General features: G+C 37.5%; 3 protein-coding genes across 4 annotated transcripts in view; all 3 read right to left on the bottom strand.

Moving 5' to 3' along the window:
- Positions 1-2,374: 2,374 nt before the first annotated feature.
- Positions 2,375-7,079, bottom strand: atxn7l3b (ataxin 7 like 3b). Of its 2 annotated transcripts, none has more exons than XM_023286104.3 (9): positions 6,933-7,079; positions 6,361-6,408; positions 6,142-6,266; positions 5,881-6,013; positions 5,574-5,745; positions 4,899-4,996; positions 4,786-4,808; positions 4,607-4,652; positions 2,375-3,248 (listed from the first exon to the last, which is right to left on the bottom strand). In XM_023286104.3, exons 3-9 carry the CDS (start codon positions 6,190-6,192, stop codon positions 3,169-3,171), a joined length of 603 nt encoding a protein of 200 aa, XP_023141872.2. In that variant the 5' UTR covers positions 6,193-6,266; positions 6,361-6,408; positions 6,933-7,079; the 3' UTR covers positions 2,375-3,168. The 2 variants fall into 2 exon arrangements, with proteins under 2 accessions (XP_023141872.2, XP_023141873.2); XM_023286105.3 differs by lacking the exon at positions 6,933-7,079 and adding an exon at positions 6,550-6,835.
- Positions 7,080-8,596: 1,517 nt separating this feature from the next.
- LOC111579037 (nucleolar transcription factor 1-like) lies at positions 8,597-18,487 on the bottom strand. Its single transcript, XM_023286099.3, has 21 exons — positions 18,167-18,487; positions 17,598-17,773; positions 16,909-16,986; positions 16,513-16,562; positions 15,816-15,957; positions 15,637-15,678; positions 15,491-15,559; positions 14,769-14,818; positions 14,071-14,212; positions 13,892-13,933; positions 13,746-13,814; positions 13,345-13,394; positions 12,727-12,868; positions 12,548-12,589; positions 12,402-12,470; positions 11,158-11,204; positions 10,844-11,033; positions 10,714-10,761; positions 10,544-10,609; positions 10,333-10,392; positions 8,597-9,433 (listed from the first exon to the last, which is right to left on the bottom strand). Exons 1-21 carry the CDS (start codon positions 18,207-18,209, stop codon positions 9,383-9,385), a joined length of 1,668 nt encoding a protein of 555 aa, XP_023141867.2. The 5' UTR covers positions 18,210-18,487; the 3' UTR covers positions 8,597-9,382.
- Positions 18,488-19,132: 645 nt separating this feature from the next.
- The window catches only part of slc4a1b (solute carrier family 4 member 1b (Diego blood group)), a 55,338-nt gene continuing 53,545 nt past the window's right edge, over positions 19,133-20,925 (bottom strand). The window contains exons 22-24 of the mRNA XM_023286089.3: positions 20,739-20,908; positions 20,071-20,244; positions 19,133-19,948 (exon numbers count right to left, since the gene is read on the bottom strand). Of these exons, the coding sequence (XP_023141857.2) occupies positions 19,868-19,948; positions 20,071-20,244; positions 20,739-20,908 (425 nt within the window). The 3' untranslated portion in view covers positions 19,133-19,867. The remainder of the gene's footprint in view (positions 19,949-20,070; positions 20,245-20,738; positions 20,909-20,925) is intronic.

The raw sequence follows: 20,925 nt of genomic DNA, 5'->3' as shown, positions 1-20,925 counted from the left end.
TCGTGATTTTGCAATTTGTCATTGTGTAATTTACTTTCTAAATTAAAACTGCTACCATCAGATACTTCCAGTCATTTTCAACACCGTTCAGTTCAGACTGTGGCAATGTAGACAACTGGATTAAACTGTTTTCTGATGCAAGAACAATATATGACCATTGGGCTCCAGATGACACCCCACACTGTAGAAAACATTCTTTAAAAAAAAAAAAAAAAAACTGGCAATCTGTCAACAAAGGTGCCAAAAAAATATGAAAAAAACAAAACCAAACAAACAAACGGTGGAATGTTAATGTTTACTTATACAACGTTATTACATATAATAAACATATCATTACATATACAGCACTAAAGTGCATTATAAATGTTGCTGTGTGTATCTAATGTATATTGTTTAAAAACTCTAAAAACTTTGCAAAATGTTTACCATTTTTCAGTCCTTAAAATACATAATTTTTCTTTCAAATAATGGCAAATATCTATAAAATGATGTTTTAATTGTTGTAATTTATTTTTGGTCATTTAAATAGAATAAAATTAGTGTCATTTTTTGTCAAATGTTGCAAAAGAATGAATTTCCTTTTGTAAAAATAAGTAAAGATTTCTGACATGGCTATTATTTACAATTTTGCCTCGTTTTTTCAGGTCACATGTGTGTATTAATAATACTTTTTAAAAAAATTACTAAACTGTTCTTTTTTTTACAGCACACCATTGCCTGCTGCTCTCCATGCACTGTGCACACAGACTATAATAATGGTTCTTTTCAGACTGTTTTTTCAGAAGGATCTCAGGTTCTTACAAACAGCATCATCATTTGAAAAGCCTTATTATTTAGGGTATGGTTCTTATATTCTATGTGGTTCTTTAAAGTACTGAAAGTTCTTAAATTTTATTGGAGTTGTTTAGTTTGGTGGCAGGTAATATCACAATATTAAAGCTGCGACTAACTATTATTTTCATAATTGATGAATCTGCAGACCCTTGGTCCTTAGAACATCTGAAAACTGTTTTCCTTGTTATCCTGTAATCCTATGTTGACACCTTGTAATACACTGTTCTGTCTGACCAACACTCCAGAAGCCACAATTAAATATGTTTGAATGGAGGACCCAGAAATGCTTTGACTTTATTTGCTTTAAAATTACACAAACAATTATCAAGTCTTACTGTCAAAATAGATCCAGGTCAGTCCACACAGAACTAGCTTAAAAATGGTTAGTTAAAGAACTTATTTAGGCCTAAATGTTTTTTTTTTTTTTTTTTAGGATTCTTTAAGGAAACTTTATGGGGGATAGTTTGTGATGAAACTCTTGCTTAAATGTTCTTTCTGGAACCAAAAATATTTTTTCAATGGGAGCAGACTATACAGTGTATTGACGTTTCATTATTTGCTCTTCATATCCAGAGACCAGCTGTTATCCTGAGGTAATACTCTCTGGCTCCAGGTTTCTGTTCTGTCAGGGAGTCTGTGGTAAACATTATTTACGTGGGCATAATTTAAACTAAAATACAGATGGTTTTGGAACTATAGGGGCCTTTCTAAAAGACCAAATTAGATAATAATGCAGGAACTGCCTTAATTGATGTTGTCAGGTTCACTACATGGTAATTTGTGGTGCAAACTGGAAAGTGGTGAAATGGGGATTCTCTGGATCTGGAGCCTCAGAACAGTTTCCCACAAAGCCTTGTTGTTAATCCAGTCTTGCTCCACAGCACGTTTAGAGGGATTTTGCAACAGGGGTGGCCTTAGACATCACAGACCATTTGGGTTAACTTCAGGTTCCAACATATCTATAATAAAACTTGTGTACAAACAGATGAGTAGAACCTGTGGGTTTCCTACAATGCTGACCTCTCTGGCTGACGTTAGGATGACAGTTAAAGTGGATTAAGTGTCACAGGGATGGCAGGTCGGGTCTAGGATAAGGCTGAGATGCAGCAGGTTCATCTGAAACTTTTTCTCTCAGTTTTATGACTTAAACACACAAACATGTCAAAACTCAGATTTCAAAGTTTAGGTAAGACCCACAAAGGCAAAAAAACTGGCTCCCTCTTGCCAGAACTTACATTATATAAAAAATTTAAAAAAAAAAAAAAAAAAAAAAAAAAAATCAAAAAGCTTAAACTGTACCGACTTTTACTATTGCTCAGTTTTCTCAGAATAAGACCTAAAATAAGACATGGGACAAGGCAACATTTAGTGTCTCATCCTATCTGTGTATTAAAATGATCAAACCTGAAACAGGCTTCATCATCTGATCAACAGCCTCCCCTGTTGGCCAGTTGGTCTTTATTAGCAAGTCCTTTGTTTTATGTCCATCAAAATCCTATTCAGTGCTGGTGAAGTGTTCAAATTAACACAGAACCATGCGACAGGTAACAAATCATTTATTATGCTAGACAGATGAAACAAACTGAGCCATGATAGCAGCAATTCAACTATTAGAATATTTACACTATCACATCACACCAAGGACAAATGTAACCCTTACAATGTAAACACATGATACAGGATGCTAGAAAACAAGCCGATCTATCCACTGAAAAAAATGAAACGAAAACAAACCTGCTCTCAGCAGCAAATACCTGCTTGTACAGTTCGGGGCTTCAATTACTGATTTTTTTAAAAACAAGTTTCCACAGGTGAAGGACAAACGGCTGCTTGTGTTGGAATTCAGCTGGAGAACTGAGCCTGAATTTGAAAGTAACAGACAAACCATTAGCAATGATTGTCTCTGACGTTATTTTTTAGAGAATGAGATTTTAAAAGAAGAGCACCTAGTTCCTAATTATGTCTGTATTTATTGTATGTGCACATGGCTGCCTCTGCTCCGCCGCTGAATGAATCACACCAGACTCTACCTCTGTGCAGTGAAATCGTGATATTCATTATTCTGAACTGAAAAATAAACTAACCCCCACCCCTCAAAAAAACAAAAATTGAGTGTTGGTACGATGATTTCGTGAAAAAAAAAGAAATTTGTCAAGTATACAGTGAGAGTTCTGGACTGCTTCTGACACCACAAATGTCACCTATAACATCAACGTCCATTGATTTCACAACATAAAGAACCAAAGGTGAAGTGTTATTGGTCTTCCCGTGTGCCGCCTCAGTGCGTGCGTCCACACGCAATGCTAAGAGAATGTGTGTTTGTGGCCAAGTGCGTTATTGAGAGAACGCCTCATCTTTCATCAGCATGCGTGGGCTCTCCTGGTTGTCCATTCTGCGTCTAGGACCCATCATGTCTGGGGGGAATAAAGAGCAGGATGTGTCATTTATTCATTCATCCTGCTGTCCTCTTACACACACACATTTATATTGCTGTCTATTTCATCATTATTCAGTGTCAAGATTCCATAGCACTACTGGTTCCAAGCAGAGTATTTTATAGCGTTCACATGGGAAAAGGGACAACAGAGTAGATAGTACCCTACTAAATTCAGCTGTTTTTCTGAATAAGCTGTTTATGCAGCAACAATGTAATTGTAAATAACAAGAGCTGTAGCTGAAAATATCCGAAAAGCAACAAGAAAATATTTATTTGTCTTTGTGATGTTTATTTGCTTTCCAAAGCTGCAGTTTGACTGGAAAAAAAGTATTGTATAGTTTCACGATAGTGCAAAATACTAATAATTCCAGGGTTTTTTTTTAAGGCTCACAATGGGAATGACAGTAAGCATGGCTGGTCTGCATACAGTAAGGGCAGTAAGTCTGTGACCTTATTTGGCAGAAACTTATACATTTCTTTGCATTTCTGACCATTTGATGAACAAAAATGTGTTCATCGCTATGAATATGTAATCCAAACAAAACTGGTTAAAAACTTGTGTGTATTTGTTTTTTTTCAGTTGGTGAGTTTATTTATGCATATTAACTGCTAAAAATCTTATTCTATGATGATTATATATTGACAGCATTCAACAACATCTTGATCTCAATGAGAATTCAATAGATTTAACAGATTAGCCTTTAGTTATTCATTTTAAAATTGCACCATAAAGCTGCATTAAGCAAGATCTGCACTGTAAGTTAAAATACTCTCCTTTAAACTGTAACATTCTTCTTTATGGTGTGTCATGAGAAACAAATTTAACTGTTAACGTAAAATTTAGCAGCAAAATCGTTTTTACTTTGCTGGTATAAAGTGACCACTGTGTATATTTTTAAACAAGTTCATACATGGGTGATAAAAGGTTTCAAACTTAATGGTGTTTTTATTTGCAGATTGGGACCCCCAACATGCAAAAGGACCAAACGCTACCTTAAAATAGATCATGTAACCTGTTTAGTGTCAATCACTGCTTCCAAAAATTCCAGTGGTTATTCATAACAGATGGACTGTGACTAAATAACCTCTTGCATAATTCTCTGTATCTTCTCAACACTGTAGCTTTACTGTCCAATCTGTGCTTCCATGCTTCACAGGTAACAATAATACAAGCATAAAATGTGCAATCAGGACTATTATTTGATGCAGAGTGTGTAAGTATTTCCACATTTTTGAACTGTTTATTAATGAGCTCAACTTATTTGAAGTATTTGATTATGTAAAGACACAAAGTAGGAAAAGGCAACCTGTGATTAAAGGTTTGTTTCCACTTACTGCTCTTATGCTTGAATGATTTGGATCTTCTTGGTGAGTTTGGATTCTGAGGTGGAAAAAGAAAGTAGAGTGTTTTTCAATGTTTGTTAAATAAATGAAGAATCGTTGCTGATAATAAAACAGTACATGTAATCATCCTGAACATATTAATTGATACAGCTGGATTGAAGTGAAAGTACCTTATCAGATTTCCTTTTCTTGGCTGTAAAAAAAAGACAATAAAGTTTAGATTTACAGACAACATTTCAGTGATTTCATATATGTTGGACTTCAAGTAACACCAGAACATCACCTTTCTTTTCTGCCCCATAAGACCAGTCATTATCGTTGACGTCGTCATTATCTTCTTGGTCGCTTTCTGACTTGTTGTTGTTGTTACCAGTCACTATTCTGTAGAGCAGGAGGAGACGGTAAGACACGACACACACAGTGAGTCAGCATTACTCACTGCAAATCAGTTTGATTATAAAACAAATCATGTAGTGGCAGACACAAACTACTCTTTGTTTCTGCGGCTACATGATGTTTTACGATGTTTTAGAGTATTACTTCATTCTGTTTTTTCAGGAAGCATAACACTGACAGCATATACACCTAGAACTATAGCTACAGAGATTGATTAGTTGTCAACCATTGAACTATCCATTAGTTGAGAAACTATGTAAGAGGAAATGGTCTATAGATGTCCTGATACCTCGATGACACTAAACTGAATATATTTAGGCTGTGGACAAACAAAACATTTAAGAATGTCATCTTGGGCTTTGCAAACCCTCGTTTTCCACCATCATTTTAGCTTTATAGACCCATGACCAAATTAACTGATCAACAAACATGAAAAGACAGTGGAAACAATATTTATTTGCAGTAGTAGGAGTCCAGCATTATTGAAAACATGTCAGATGACACCAGTTTTTACTGAATCTGAGTCTCAGATCTGTTTGAGTGAGCTGCTTTCCTCTCGTACCTGCGGTTGGCTATACGGCTGCTGTTCCGTCCCATCCCCAGACATTTCTCCAGGTGTGGGGCGAAGCGTGAGGCAGCGATGCTTCGGCTGCAGTTGGGACACACACACTCCTTGTTTTTCCACTGGTTGTACACCTGGCCGAACACGTCCAGTCCTGGCTGGTCCACAATTTCTGGAGATTGGAATCAAGATGGCAAAGCAGTGACAGATTTCATTGCTTGAATGCATTCCGTTTTGGCACAAATATCTAATGTGTACACATCAACGATTCAGCTATATTTCAGGGAGGCAGGATGACTGCGCTCACCAAAGTCCCTCATGCTTTCTTGGTCCGTGTCATCCAGGAAAAAATAACCCTGCTTAACAGCCCGGTGGACCTCGAAGCAAAGACCCAGGCATGCATCCTCCACCAGGTCAGACAGGATGTCCTGAGCTAGGGCCTGGCAGGGAGGACAGAGGCATACAGAGATTTCTGTTAGTGCATGTCACCACTGTGTGTGTGTGTGTGTGTCTGTGTGTGTGTGTGTGCGCAGCCAACAGCTGTGCAGTGATCTCTTTTCTACTGTACCTCCAGCTTGCTGTTGTCCAGGCTGGACATTGAAACCTCCTCCATTTTCATTTGCCAGAACTACCAGATGAGCAGACGCTGCTGTGGTCATGCTGTAGCGCAGCAAACATTGGCCAAAAACAGGGCTGGAACAGCAAACACGGTGGCATTAAAGCCAGTCACAGCAGCAACGCATCTGTGGGCAACATTTGACGTCTTGAATGGGATTCATGTACTCACAACTGCACGTTGAACACTGCCAGGGAGTTGACTTCCCACGTTTATAACCTGCGAATAACACAAAACAGAAGAAGTCAGCGCTGTAGCACCGCAACATCCCAGTGAACACAGAGCCAAACATGACGTTAGCTGAGCGGCACAGTGCAGCTCCGAGCATTAACCATGTAATGAAAGTAGCTTAGCCCAAACCTGGGAGAAGAAAACAAAGAGCGTGGCTATGAATAGGCTGCTGGAGGAACTGAAAATGCCAAGAGGTTAGAGGAGAGGCGGCATCCTGCTCACAAACCCGCCAGGTCGACAGCACGTACAGCCACTAGCTAGCATGTCCCACACTGGGCTGAGTGACCAGAAACAGTGTTTATTGGTGACTGAAGAAACACATCTGACCACATCGAGGCTGCTTCCCCCCCGAACCCGACTCTGCCGCTGCTGCACTGCGGCTGTCCGCCTCTCAGCCGCCCCGTGTGAACCCCCCAGTGAGGAAAAACGACGCCTGTACCCCAACGCCAAGCCCAAATGCGAGGAAGAACGCAAAGCACGGCGCCGAGAAGCCGCTAATTGTGTTTATTTACCTATTTCGGCAGGCATCCATCTTTACATCAGAGAGATCAGACAGTAGCAATCGATCGCTACACGAGTTTGCAGCTTCCTCTGCTGCACCGCCGGAGCCGGAGAGTGTTTATGACCCAGGACAGCATGTGACTGCGTGTCTCCCCGCTGTGACTTGGAGTTAAACCGGCCTTTTCTTTGGCTTTGTGTGCTCCATCGTATTTTTACCCTTTACTCCAGTTTGAGCCCAGTGATTTGAACTTAACCGCAATCAAGATGAGCTACATGTTTACACTGGCAAACAAGTTCAATGGAAACATATTTTCATTCTAGGATTGAAAGACAACAACACGTGAAAGGTGTACAGAAATTAAAAACAAAAAAACAAAAAAAAAACAATCATTGATAAGGAATATGGCTCTTTCCCCGTTTACTTAAAACAAAAATGGCAAACAATTTCATAAATCACATTATAAACCTCCAGGTCATGATGCCTTATAAAACCACGCCATACGTTCACAGAATCTACACCACCGTTCAAAGGTTTGAGGTCACCCAGACAATTTCCATGGAAATTCACTTTTATTCATGTGCTGACATAACTGCACAAGGGTTTTCTAATCATCAATTAGCCTTTCAACACCATTAGCTAACACACTGTAGCATTAGAGCACAAAAATGTTTCTGTACTCCTATGTAGATATTGCATTAAAAATCAGCTTTTTCCAGCTATAATAGTCATTTACCACATTAACAACGTCTTGACTGTATTTCTGATTAATTTAATGCCATCTTCACTGAAAAAAACAGCGTTTCTTTCAAAAATGAGGCCATTTCCTTGTGACCCCAAACTTTTGAACCTTAGTGTAGGTATAATACTATAATTAATCTAATATTCTTTGTCTCCTTTATTTGTAATAATTTACAGACTCTTGGATGAATCATATAGTGATAAGGGACACATTAATCTGCTTGAGGGCACCTGTTAACATAATTTTTCCTCCACTATTCCAGCACTACAAAATGTATTTATTGTACATTATAAAATAAACACAGGTTTGCTGTGTGCTAATTTGAATGAATTAATAAGGAGAAATGCACTTAAGCTCCCATGCTGAAACAATGTCTTAGACTGTGGAAATACAATGAGATTTGAGAATGATTCATATGAGAATAAAGATCAAAATCTTTGCAAACAATATACTAGGAGTGTGTTTGATTTTACTAAATTCTATCCTTTTCCTAAACATACAGGAGTAAGTACTTGTTGCATCTCTACGTCAGAGTGGATAATGGGCAGATCAAGAGTTGGGGACCAGAAATCACACCTCAGTGTGTTCACAATTTTCATCAGTGTCACATCTGTGAAACAGCGAGTTAATGAAGTTGTGAATGCTGCTTGTGGGACGTCTTCTTCCAACATATCCATCCAAAGCAGCATGTGGCAGAGACGACAAATGGTGGAGTTGTGGAAATTCAGGTGCCTTGTTACAGCCATGACATGCCAGTAACCTGCTCTCATCTTCTCTTGTGGCATTGTGTCATTTCAATAAAGATGCATTTAAGGTGGCCTTTTATACTGGCTGGTCAAATGAGAGTCTGTACTGCTCACACTCTCCACAGACGTACTCCTGGCTGCAGTGTGAATTAACTCAGAGGTTGAGGTTAAAAACTTTGCACACATGAATAAATTGAACCCTTTATATTAATCATAATAGAATTTTTAACTTCTACATCGGAAAATCGTACCATTTGCATACTGTTTAATTTCAGTGCAGATTTTAACACAGTGTCCCTCCACAAGACAGGACCACATTACTGGCTAATAATGAGGAGCCCAGCTTGGTTAACACTGCCAAACCAGTGGCCCCTGGGCAGTTAATTACTTCCCCCAGTTTGGAATCCCGTCTTGCTGCCTGTAAACCCGATATAAGGAAGTGTTAAAACACATTTTTTGTCCTACAACAGGGCAACAAGATTTGGTGGTAACACATGGCCCACCTTAAAGACCTGATAAATGCTTTGGCAACTTTGAAGTTTCTCCTACTAAAGTTTTATGCAATGAAAAAACAAAATTTTCCAAACTTACATTCTGGTGACTGTGTATCCAGTCAGGACTGTATAACGGTGCAGAGACACACTCTTCTGTGATTTCAGCTTTTCAGGCACTTAAAGGCTCTCATTATATCAGCAGACATTGTCCATCACTGGTGTGTATTCCCAAATAACATTAGAATAAACCATAGAACAAATCGACAGCAAAACAGTAACGAACCCTGTAGAGCCTGAAGGGTTTGTGGTCGTTTTTAATCCAGCAGGGATGTGTTACATTGTGATGGCAACTTTCCTCCCAGCATGACCACAAAATAAAATCTCATGAAAGCCAGTCATTGTAGCAGTTCTCCATCTTGCCATATCCAGAATCCATCTCTGAATATATGTGTGGCACTTCTGCTGTCCATCTCATCACCATCTACATTTCAAACATGGCATCCTCTTCATCTTCCTCCTCCTCATCCTCATCCTGAAAACCAGCAGTTGATATTAAACATCTAGATTAGAGCTTAATGTTTTGAGATTTTTTTCCCCCCCAAAACTGAGATATTTCCTGTCCCAGGAATGAAGGCACTTCATGCTGGGAACCCCAGAAAAATTGACTCGTTTTCAGCAACTGTCAAAACACACCGATCATATTTTAAACAACAGCAACAAGGAGAAATATGTCTAAACCTATGACGCCAAATCAGACTACTTCAGTGGAATATTTGTTAGTACTGATAATTATGAAAACAAATACCCTTAACAGCGGTGTGAAAAAGTATTTGTATTTCCTGTATTTCTGTTTTTTGCATATTTCTTACACTTAAATGTTCCAGATTATCAAACTAATATTTCTGTTTATTTAATATTATCACCCACACAACACAAAATGCAGCTGTGAGGAAGAACTAGAAACGCCAAGTTCATTGCCTGTGTCTGTCTGCTGAGAACAGCCGGATATTTGACAAATTTTGATTGTAACAAAAAAAAAAAAAAAACTTTGTTGAAGTAAGTAATTTGGCACCTGTAGGGCTTTTACTCTCAATGTGCTCATGTTAAGATTCCAAATGTTGCTGCAAACTTTTTGAAACAAACCATAAGCACTGAAACTTTATTTTTAAATTCTATTAGTATTTTCACACAGAGGTGTTTGTAGGCACTGACCTGTGACTAAAAAATAACTGTTTTTGATCAGTCATCATGCTTGCACAAGACATAAAGATTTAAATAGAGATATGTATATTTCATATGTTCTGGCTCGTTTAGTTTATGCTGAGTACTTCACATTTTCCCCCACTTTCCTGTTATTATAGTTTTGAGCATTTAGGTTGTTTTTCTAGTTCAAAAAAAAAAAAAAAGGTTAACAGTTAATAGTTTTCTAACCTGGTCACTGTACCAACAGCTCTCTTCTTCACTGAACTCGATGTCGTCATCTTCGGAGTCCTGAGTGACACACAAGAAACATGGACTCAAACTAAGACTAAAGCATGAAGAACATCTTTTCCTCCTTCAGTTAATTACATCAAATATTTTCTATTCTGTGGCTGAGATAAGTGCAAGACCTCATGTGAGTTCTAGAAATGTTAAAACTTACTGATGGCTGGGACAAATTCGGTTTGTTGACAAAACCCTTTTTTTCCTTGGCCTTAAGGTATTGATGCTTGTGCAAGAAAAAAATGTAAATTATGAATTTAAGTGAACAAACTTTGTCAAAACAAATATTTAAAAAACCCTACATGTGAAGTTGAATTTTAAGGCACTTACTTTGGGGTTCCTTGTCAGATAGTTCTTCTGCTCTGCTGCCGTCAGTGTCTAAAAAATTCAGAAGTTGGGAAACTTTAACCTTCATCTGAAAATAAAGAGTATACTTTAGAAATAAAGGGGTTCTTCATACTTCGAACCACTTTTGCAGCTCCATTCTGTATTTTTCCATGTTTTCATCAACTTTTCTTTTGTAATGTTCCTTCTGCTTTGCGGAGAGGTCCTGCCACTTCTTGTTGGCCTTGGCAAAGCGCTGCGTTGGATTTGGGATCTTTTTCTTTAGAAGTTTCATCTGTTTTTGGCAGAAAATCACATTGCCAGATCTGAGAAACAAACACAAACGAAACAAAATAAATCACAAGTTTGTTTTCAGATAGAAAATTGAAGGTTTGATTTGTTGCAAGTTTAAATGAATGGAGGGGACATATATTTGTGTGTCGTGCTCACAGAGGTGGCCTTTTGGGCTCGCCAGGTAGTTGCTCCACAAGGCTGTCCTGCATCGTTTAAAAGAGATCGATCTGATTTGATTTGTTCATGTGAAGATCACAGACACAATCTGAATAAGCTCTTATTTACATGAGTGAAATGTGAAAAAGCGAAACAGCTTTTGCCCACTGTTAACAAGATTATATGGATGGAGCCTTAAGTATCAGTACATTCACATTTCCTCACAACAGCAAAACCACATCAACTTACATGTAAAATGTACCATATTTATTTTTATGTAACATTTTCATGCAAAATTGTAATTTTTAACCTGTCAGTGCTAATTCTGAGCAGGTGTTTCTTTTCCAGTTTAAAGCCTTGATCAGTTTAATAATAAAACATCATTGTGCATACCTAAATAAAATTGTTATAATTGGTTTCTGAAGTGAAACATTCGATTCAATTTAATTCAAGACCTTTATAGTCACTGTAGAGCTGCAGACGACAATACAGTAAAATAATAGTGGTACTCCCTGGATTAGAACAGAATAAAAAGATAAGATAAAATCGAATAAAACAAATGATAAAATACACAGTATAACAAAATGCATAAATAATATCTAGGAAATGTAAACACACGATGAGGTAGTACAAAGAAAGGTGATTGTGCAAACAAATAATGCCCAACATAATGCCTATTGTCAGAGAATTGGTCTCACATGGAGCTACCAACAGCATAATAACCTTTGATAAATCCAAAAGGCTCAATTGACAAAGAAGGACCATTTTAAAGTGGTCTGCCATGAGTCCTGAGCTTAATCTTACTGAACATCTGTGGAGAGCCTCATTTAAATCTGAGAGATGTGAAATAATTTGGTCAAAAAGAGTGCAGTTGCTTGCTGAGTGGTGTAAATTCTCAGTAAGCAACAAGTGCTTCTTTGCAGTGTTGGCCTCAAAACAGTGTGCTATGCAATATTGTTAAAGCTTCCAATATTTTCATTCATTCAGTTTTCATCGTTGGGTTATTTATCATGTGTTGCATCAATAATCAAGATAAGGTGTCTGAACTATAAAATATCAAACAGAAAATAACACGTCACTTACTTTTGTCATTTTCAATGCATTTAAGTTTTTCTTAAGTACAAAGATACCAACACTTCTGGCCTCATCGATATGTTTAAAAATCTGAGAAATTTTAATAGTTATGCAAATAAAGACTACAAAATGTAAGATTTGCACACTTTTCCCATGAAGTCACTTCTCACCTTGTGCTTTTTAGGTGTTTTGATGCCCTTCTCTCTAAGGATCTGCTGCTGCTCCTTTATGTCAAACCTCTGAGGAACATAAAACACGCTTTGTCACACTAAGTCTATCAGCATTAGATCAATATTTCAACTACAACCTTACTTACCTCTAAATATGCATTCAGCTTTATCCTGTACTGTCTGTTCAACTGCAAGAAAATTTACCAAGTAGTGAATTCAGACTGAGGAGACTCTGCATGTGATCCAACATCATAATCTTGATTTCAGAGTCTTGTGGTACAGCAGTGATTTTAGTGGGAATGTTAATGACTTTGTATGTTCATACCTCTGTGCAGTTTGTACGGTATTTTTCCTTCTCTGTGTCACTCAACTTTCGCCAGCGCTGACCACAAACATTAAATTCGTTTCTTTTTGAAGTGCCCGTCATGCACGCCAGTTGCTCTTTGCAGAACATATTGTAGCCAGTTCTAAAGGCATAAAGACATACACACAAACAAACAAGGGCTCAGCTGCCATTGGATTAAATTAAATGCACAGAAATGCATTCAGCACTAGGTGAACTGCATTTAATGCTATGTGGAATCACTAAAAAGAAGAGTGACGTTCCCTTTTTTTGGGGGGGGGGGGGGGGGGGGGTAAACAGGGTGTGCTCCATGATCCTCATCCACTTTGCATGGTAACAGTTAAGAAAAAAATCATTTACTGGGACAAAGCTTCGTAATAAAAATTCAGTTAACCCTTAAATGAAAAAAAAAAAAAAAAAAAAAAAAAAAAAAATATATATATATATATATATATATATATATATATATATATATATATATATATATACCACCTCACTACATGAATGCACGCAGGGTCATTATGATAAAAACTGTAAGTGGTACAAGTCATTCATTTATGAATGTACAACAGAGTGGTATGCAGTGTGTGTGTGGCTTACTGAGGTGGCTTTGGAGGTAGATCCTCTTCATCTTCAGTGCACTCTTCACCCTGTTTCAACCAGTGACGTCCAAAAACGTTTTGTTATATGAACTCTATCAAATCATATGAAGAGTATTTCAAATAGCGATTCATGTGAAAAAGAATAAGCAAAGCTAATCATAGCAAATGCTACATAGCAGTTCATGACTGGGAACAGCCAATGTGACTGTCACTCACATCTTGGGTGTCTCAAATATTTTGATCATGAATTTTTCATTGTTGTGTTCTTTGAAATATGTTGCATCAACAATCAAGATAAAGTATCCAAACTATTAAATATCAAACAGAGAACAGAGACTGCAAAGTCTAAGATTTGACTAAGACTAAGTCTAAGACTTTTCCCATGAAGGTACTTCTCACCTTGCGTCTTTTAGGTGTTTTGATGCCCTTCTCTCTAAGGATCTGCTGCTGCTCCTCTATGTCAAACCTCTGACGAACATAAATCACACTAAGTTACACAAAGTCTTTCAGCATTAGATCAATATTTCAACTACAACCTTACTTACCTTTAAATATGCATTCAGCTTTATCCTGTACTGTCTGTTCAACTGCAAGAAAATTTACCAATTAATGAATTCAGATTGAGGAGACTCTGCATGTGATCCAACATCATAATCTTCATTTCAGACTCTTGTGGTACAGCAGTGATTTTAGTGGGAATGTTAATGACTTTGTATGTTCATACCTCTGTGCAGTTTGTACAGTATTTTTCCTTCTCTGTGTAACTCAACTCTTGCCAGCGTTGACCACAAACATCCAGTTTGTTTTTTCTTGAGGTACCCGTCATGCTAGCCATTTGCTCCTTCACAAACAGCATATAGCCAGTGCTAAAGACATAAAGACATACACACAAACAAACAAGTGCTCAGTTGCCAATGAATAAAATGCTTACATTCTGGTTAGTTTAAAGAGGTTTGGTTGACTTACCCAAAGAAAATGTATAATTAAAACCATAATAAATGAAAGTCAGTGTAAGATTCTAGGCCTTTGTTGGCGCCAAGTAAGTTCTGTCCACCAAAGTTCCTCTTTATATGTAATGGCAGGCAGGCTGTATGTGGTGTGCATCCCTTTTGGATGGATGAGGCCACCTTTAAAGGGCACCAAATCCAGCCTTTCTGTGATGTTCCCCCCCCCCTTTGTTGGGGGAAGAAGGAAACAGGGTTTGCTCCATGATCCTCATCCATTATTGTGGTATCAGTTATGGAAAAATTATGTCATTTACTGGGCAGAAGCCTGACAATAAAAGTTCAGTTAACCCCCCAAAAAACAAAAACACCTCACTACATGGCTGCACGCAGAGTAGATATGAAAAAACTGAAAGCAGTACTAGTCTCTCATTTATGAATGTTCAACAGAGTGGTATGCAGTGTGTGTGTGGCTTACTGAGGTGGCTTTGGAGGTGGACCTTCTGCATCTTCATTGCACTCTTCACCCTGTTTCAATCAGAGACGTCAAAAAACAGAATTACTCTTCATTAGGTTGTATTTCAAATATCTCTCATCAAATCTTTTGTGATTCTAGTCAGCTGCATAGCACTAATCACGTTTTTTGCTTAATTATACTTGCACTGTATTGTGCACGATGTTGCACTATAGGTACAGACAGAAATCTGAATGAACTGGACTTAAACGTTCCTCGGAACAGATGTCTGATTGTATACTTTTAAATCGCTTTGTCATATGAACTCTACCAATTCATATGAATAGTATTTCAAATAGCGATTCATGTGAAAAATAAGCAAAGCTAATCATAGCAAATGCTACATAGCAGTTCATGTCTGGGAAAAGCCAATGTGACTGTCACATCTTGGATATCTCCAATATTTTCATTCATTCATTTTTCATTGTTGTGTTCTTTGAAATATGTTGCATCAACAATCAAGATAAAGTGTCTGAACTATTAAATATCAGAGAACAACACATGCCACTTACTTTTGCCACTTACAACATATTTTAGAGAAACTGTGTTTATCTTCTTTAAAACAAAGATATGAACACTTGCGGCCACATTGATATGTTTAAATATCTGAGAAATTTTAACGATATCACAAGTAAAGACTGCAAAGTCTAAGATTTGCACACTTTTCCCATGAAGTTACTTCTCACCTTGCGTCTTTTAGGTGTTTTGATGCCCTTCTCTCTAAGGATCTGCTGCTGCTCCTCTATGTCAAACCTCTGACGAACATAAATCACACTAAGTTACACAAAGTCTTTCAGCATTAGATCAATATTTCAACTACAACCTTACTTACCTCTAAATATGCATTCAGCTTTATCCTGTACTGTCTGTTCAACTGCAAGAAAATTTACCAAGTAGTGAATTCAGATTGAGGAGACTCTGCATGTGATCCAACATCATAATCTTCATTTCAGAGTCTTGTGGTACAGCAGTGATTTTAGTGGGAATGTTAATGACTTTGTATGTTCATACCTCTGTGCAGTTTGTACAGTATTTTTCCTTCTCTGTGTCACTCAACTCTTGCCAGCGTTGACCACAAACATCCAGTTTGTTTTTTCTTGAGGTACCCGTCATGCTCACCATTTGCTCCTTCACAAACAGCATATAGCCACTTCTAACGACATAAAGACATACACACACACAAACACGTGCTCAGTTGACAATGAATGAAATACTCATATTCTTGTTAGTTTAAAACGGTTTGGTTGATTTACCAAAAGATAAACATAAAATGTGAATAAAATATTAATAAAAGCAAGTGAGTATAAGACAATCTAGGCCTTTGTTGGTGCCATGTAAGCTTCTTCTACCAGAAGTTCCTCTTTATATGTAATGGCAGGCAGGCTGTATGTGGTGTGCATCTCTTTTGGATGGACAGCTTTAAAGGGCACCAAATCCAGCCTTTTAGTGATGCTTCCTCCCTTTGTTGGGGGAAGAAGGAAACAGGGTTTGCTCCATGATCCTCACCCGTTACTGTGATGGCAATTATAGAAAACTATTTCATTTACTGAGAAGAAGGTTCACATTGGCCTAATCTTCAATTGCAGTCTTCAATTACAACCTCACTACATGAATGCACACAGAGTAAATATGATACAAACTGTAAGTGGTACAAGTCATTCATTTATGAATATACAACAGAGTGGTATGCAGTGTGTGTGTGGCTTACTGAGGTGGCTTTGGAGGTGGACCTTCTGCATCTTCAGTGCATTCTTTACCCTGTTTCAATCAGAGATGTCAAAAAACATTTTGTCACATAAACTCTACCAAATCATGTAAATAGAAAAATTACTCACTGTAGATTCCCAAAATTAAACAATCAGACATCTCTTCTGAGGAACTTTTAAGTCGAGTTTATCCAGATTTCTCTCTACACCTATAGCGCAGGTGAGTGAGCAACACAGAGCAAGTATAATCAAGCAAAAAAACATGCGACTATTGCTATGCAACTGACAGGAATCACAAAAGACTTGATGAGAGATGATATTTGAAATGCAACCTAACGTAGAGTAATTCTGTATTTATAAGATGGTACTATGGAAGTTGTGATTGTTTTTGTGCTTACCTTTCTGTTACAGCCAGGATTGGCTATGACATCCTCAGCTTCAACAATAAGCTCTGTGAGGGTCCGAATCTTACGCATCTGAGCAACAACGACAAGGATACTACACTGTCACATCCTTGGCCAGAAGAGATCAAGATAAGTTTGTTCAGCTCAGATGGTGTCCAGCTAGTTTAGTGTAAGCTTTGAGAATACTACAACAGTAAATGTATAGTCCCAAAAGTGAAGCACAGAGGTCAGAGTGTGACAATATGGAGTACAAATATATGTTGTTGTATTTAAGATATACTATGCTGGGGTGTTTTCACTTCTTTTAAATAATGTATATCTCTGGATTGAGATCCAATCTGAAAATAACATCCTATCCACAGGTAATGGCATATAATAACAAATAGTGTTTAAAACTTGTATTTAAACATTTAAACTCAAATCAGCATCAAAATAATAATACATATCATACAGGCAACTGTTGAAAATTTAACACTGATATGACACAGGTAACTAGTGATGTTGTATTGAATTTTTAATACAATTCCAATCAAAATCTTAAGACTAGTTGAAAAATTGCAAGAATTTGCATTGTGCATGGTTGGATTTTGAGAATCTTGTTTTGAAATCTTCCAAACAGTTATTCAGCGGATGTCGTGGTGTGGTTTTGTCAACTAAAAATTAACATTAAAAATGTGACTCACGTTCTCCTGCATCGTTATCCACTTTTGTTTGCATGCCTCAGGAGAAAAAGGGGGGAAAGCCACTTTATTCCAGTGTAAACTTTTCAGTCCACTGATGTAACTCTTCATTTTCTTATTATTTGGGATGCTGTCTTTCATTGCCGCGAGAAGCCTCTGGAGGTCTGCCTTGGTCCATCCTACAGTAACAGCAGTCAGCTTATAAATTCATCACGGTGGCATTAACAGAGCAGAAAATAATATCTTTGTAAATAAACCACAGCTACTTTCATTGTGAGAGTTTCAAGTGGAAAGAGAGACTCAAAAGCATATGGTACACGTTGTGTTTAACTGTACCCAATGTGTCCTCACAGCCGAATGCTAAAAGGGCAGAAGCTTGTTTTGATATATGTGACTACAGTAAAGCTGTACTGCAACATTAGCTAGTTAGCTAACCTATCAAACTCCGCTCTCTTAAAGAAGCACAGACAAAAATTAACCGAGTATATATTCATTAGCCGTCGTTGTTACTCAGCTAAAGAACAAACACACCATATGAAACAGCAAAGAAGCACTTTGTGTCCCGTACCCACCAGTTTCCTCGGTCTCCATTGTATCTTCACTTTTCTTCTTCATTTTTCAGACAAAATGTGTTTTCCGGAGACATCAGGTGTCACAGCTGGATGCTAACTGGGTAGAAGTTAGTTTTAATATACGTGACTCCACTAAAGATGTATAGCAACATTAGCTAACTTGCTAATGCTGAACAAACTCAGCTCTTGTAGATAAAAGGAGCACAAGCGATATTTAACTAGCTGTCGTTGTTACTCAGTCACAAACCAAACACGCCAGACGCAACAGCAAAGTCGCACACGTCCTGGTGTTTGGATTTTCTAGCCGACATCCGTATAAAAACCTCCATGTACGGTAGGCGGGGCGCTTCCATAATGAAACCAATCATAAACGAGAAAAATGTTTACGTCGGCCAAATAAAACAAAAATAGCCAATGAGCGGCGTCAAAAGCTTCTTCTTATGTTTATTATTGTTGATGGGGCAATACGGTCGCCACCTATTGAGCCAGAAGACGAAAAAATAATTGGAATAAATGCTAATAAATTACATGAAACACTATATATATATATATATATATATATATATATATATATATATATATATATATATATATATATATATATATATATATATATATATATATGACAGAAAAATAGCTAAACAAATATTTAGTGTGGCCACAATTTGCTTTTAAAACTGCGACAGTTTCTTCAGTTATTGCTGAATTAGAGTGGAAACATATCGTACGGATATAAAATCTACAGTTACTGCATACTGCATAAGGCAGCTGTTGTTAAAATAAAAATAAAATAAATGCATCATAGAAACAAAGACTTGATTTGACACCACCTTTTTCTGGAGACAAATTGTCTATTTTATGTACAGATATCAAAATGAAAAGCAATCAATAATCTATGATTGTTAGGGTCTATATTTCTTACTCCCACCAAAAGCTAATAACACCCAGTGAAATGACTGTAATGAGTCTTATTGAAGGTAGTTTTTATTATACAGAGAGAGATGACAAAAAGACAGCAACACAACACACAATATGATTTTTAACAACAAACAACATTTTGTCTCTACCTTCACTGCCACACAGCGGTGTTGTCATTTTGGTCTCCAGTGTTACCAGTTTGATCTTTCTTGCTAAATCACTTGCACTTTAGATTGCATCAATGCCTCACAAATCACATAATATTCATTCAGATTCTGGCTTTTGCTCCCAGCAAGCAACAATAACTTATTACAACATTACATTCAGTGTGCGGTTGCTTGGAAAAACATACAGTTAATGCTCTTATTGCTGTTATTTTTCACCTCCCATTCAAGCTTTCCAGTTCTGGAGAGCTGGAATGATTGATTTTTTTTTTTTTTAAATTTCACATGTGAGCACCTATTCTACATACTTTAAAAAGCATTAGAGTTTTTTATGACTTCCTTGTAAAAGCATAAAAATGAGAATGTTTCCAGCTTCAGCAATACAAAGAATTTACCTGAGTGACAGTGGAAAATTCTTCAGGAATGTTTGACAAAGACAGCTTTTTACAAGATATTAATGTTGACACGAGAAAGATAGAATCTGTATCTGCACCTGTATCTCAAAAAAAACACTTCAGATATGTTTGAGCTCATAGACAAATTAAACATTATTTGAGCTACATATTAAATAAACATCTTTTTGTCAAAATAAAAAAATGGCAGCTGTCATGGAAAACGTCTACAATGGCATCTGAGATTCACAGTATACGTCCTGCCCAGGCTCCTCCTCAAAGGTCACTTTGGCATCGTCAGCATCCAACTAAAATAAAAGAGACAGAAAATAATAACAAATAATTGGATATATGTGTGCAACTGACACATTATCAAATGCTGGCAAAGTTTGAATTTCCAGTATTCGCTGAAATGATAACTAACACTTACACATTTCATTTCCAGCTCAGTGAAGAGACGTCCGGTCATACACATTCGCAGAGGGATGGTGAGGATGAGAATGAAGGGAAGTGCGAGTGATATTGGACTGGATTTCACAATCCACAAAAGTGCAAGACACACTATCTGGATGGCGGTGAACAGATGCATTCGCCCTGTGCTCACCTGTATCCAAGACATGCAGACATTAGTCCAACAGACAAAACTGCACACACGAAATTCATGGTCCCCAGAGCATGAATCCTTCTCATAGTGGTGGCCAAACTTCTGCTTCTTCTAGTGCCTCCATGAAGTTCACATCTGTGGTTTTTAGTAAAATGTTGCATGTGGCAAAACATCCTCCAGAGTTCCCCATAATGGTCACATATAGCATGATGTCATAACATGACAGTGTCAGATTTAATAAGATTATATGCCATGTCCTGACACGAAAATGAAATTAAAATGACAAGATGTCTCCAAACATGATGAGATGTGTTCTGACAGGAGATAATTTGCTGTTTTTGCAGAAACATCTCATCACCTGAAATGTATTTGATGCTTGCAAAACAAAAGCTTCATTCTTTTTCACTTTAACTGACCATCATAGGCACCAGCTGCTGTGAACCCTGTTAATATTAACATGCACTTTATTTATAGTGTGATAATGGGACTCTTACTCTGGTGGCATAGGGTTCATCAGGGTGATATTTCTTAGGGATGAGAAGAAGCAGCATACGATCCCACAGCTGGATGCCGTTCAGTGACGTGACTCCCATGTAGAGGAAGATCCCAAACAAGGCTGACATGGGAATCATCTTTAGGATCGGCTCCATCAGAATTGACAGACCTTGATACAAGCAGAGA

Source organism: Amphiprion ocellaris, chromosome 18, assembly GCF_022539595.1.
Source record: "Amphiprion ocellaris isolate individual 3 ecotype Okinawa chromosome 18, ASM2253959v1, whole genome shotgun sequence".
NCBI lineage: Eukaryota > Metazoa > Chordata > Actinopteri > Pomacentridae > Amphiprion > Amphiprion ocellaris.
The sequence above is the reverse complement of the archived record's forward strand: the minus strand, read 5'-3'. Positions and strand labels throughout refer to the sequence as shown.

Bases quoted from the DNA above. Each gene is read 5' to 3' on its own strand.
- atxn7l3b (XM_023286104.3), bottom strand. From the start codon at position 6,192: ATGAAAATGGAGGAGGTTTCAATGTCCAGCCTGGACAACAGCAAGCTG. The intron at 6,014-6,141 runs GTACAGTAGAAA...CCTCCCTGCCAG, and splicing joins TGGACAACAGCAAGCTGGAG to GCCCTAGCTCAGGACATCCT. The intron at 4,653-4,785 runs GTACTTTCACTT...TTTCCACCTCAG, and splicing joins AGAAAAGGAAATCTGATAAG to AATCCAAACTCACCAAGAAG.
- LOC111579037 (XM_023286099.3), bottom strand. From the start codon at position 18,209: ATGAAGAAGAAAAGTGAAGATACAATGGAGACCGAGGAAACTG. The intron at 15,958-16,512 runs GTAAGCCACACA...TTATGTCGTTAG, and splicing joins CCACCTCCAAAGCCACCTCA to AAGTGGCTATATGCTGTTTG. The intron at 13,815-13,891 runs GTAAGTAAGGTT...TATGTTCGTCAG, and splicing joins AGCTGAATGCATATTTAAAG to AGGTTTGACATAGAGGAGCA.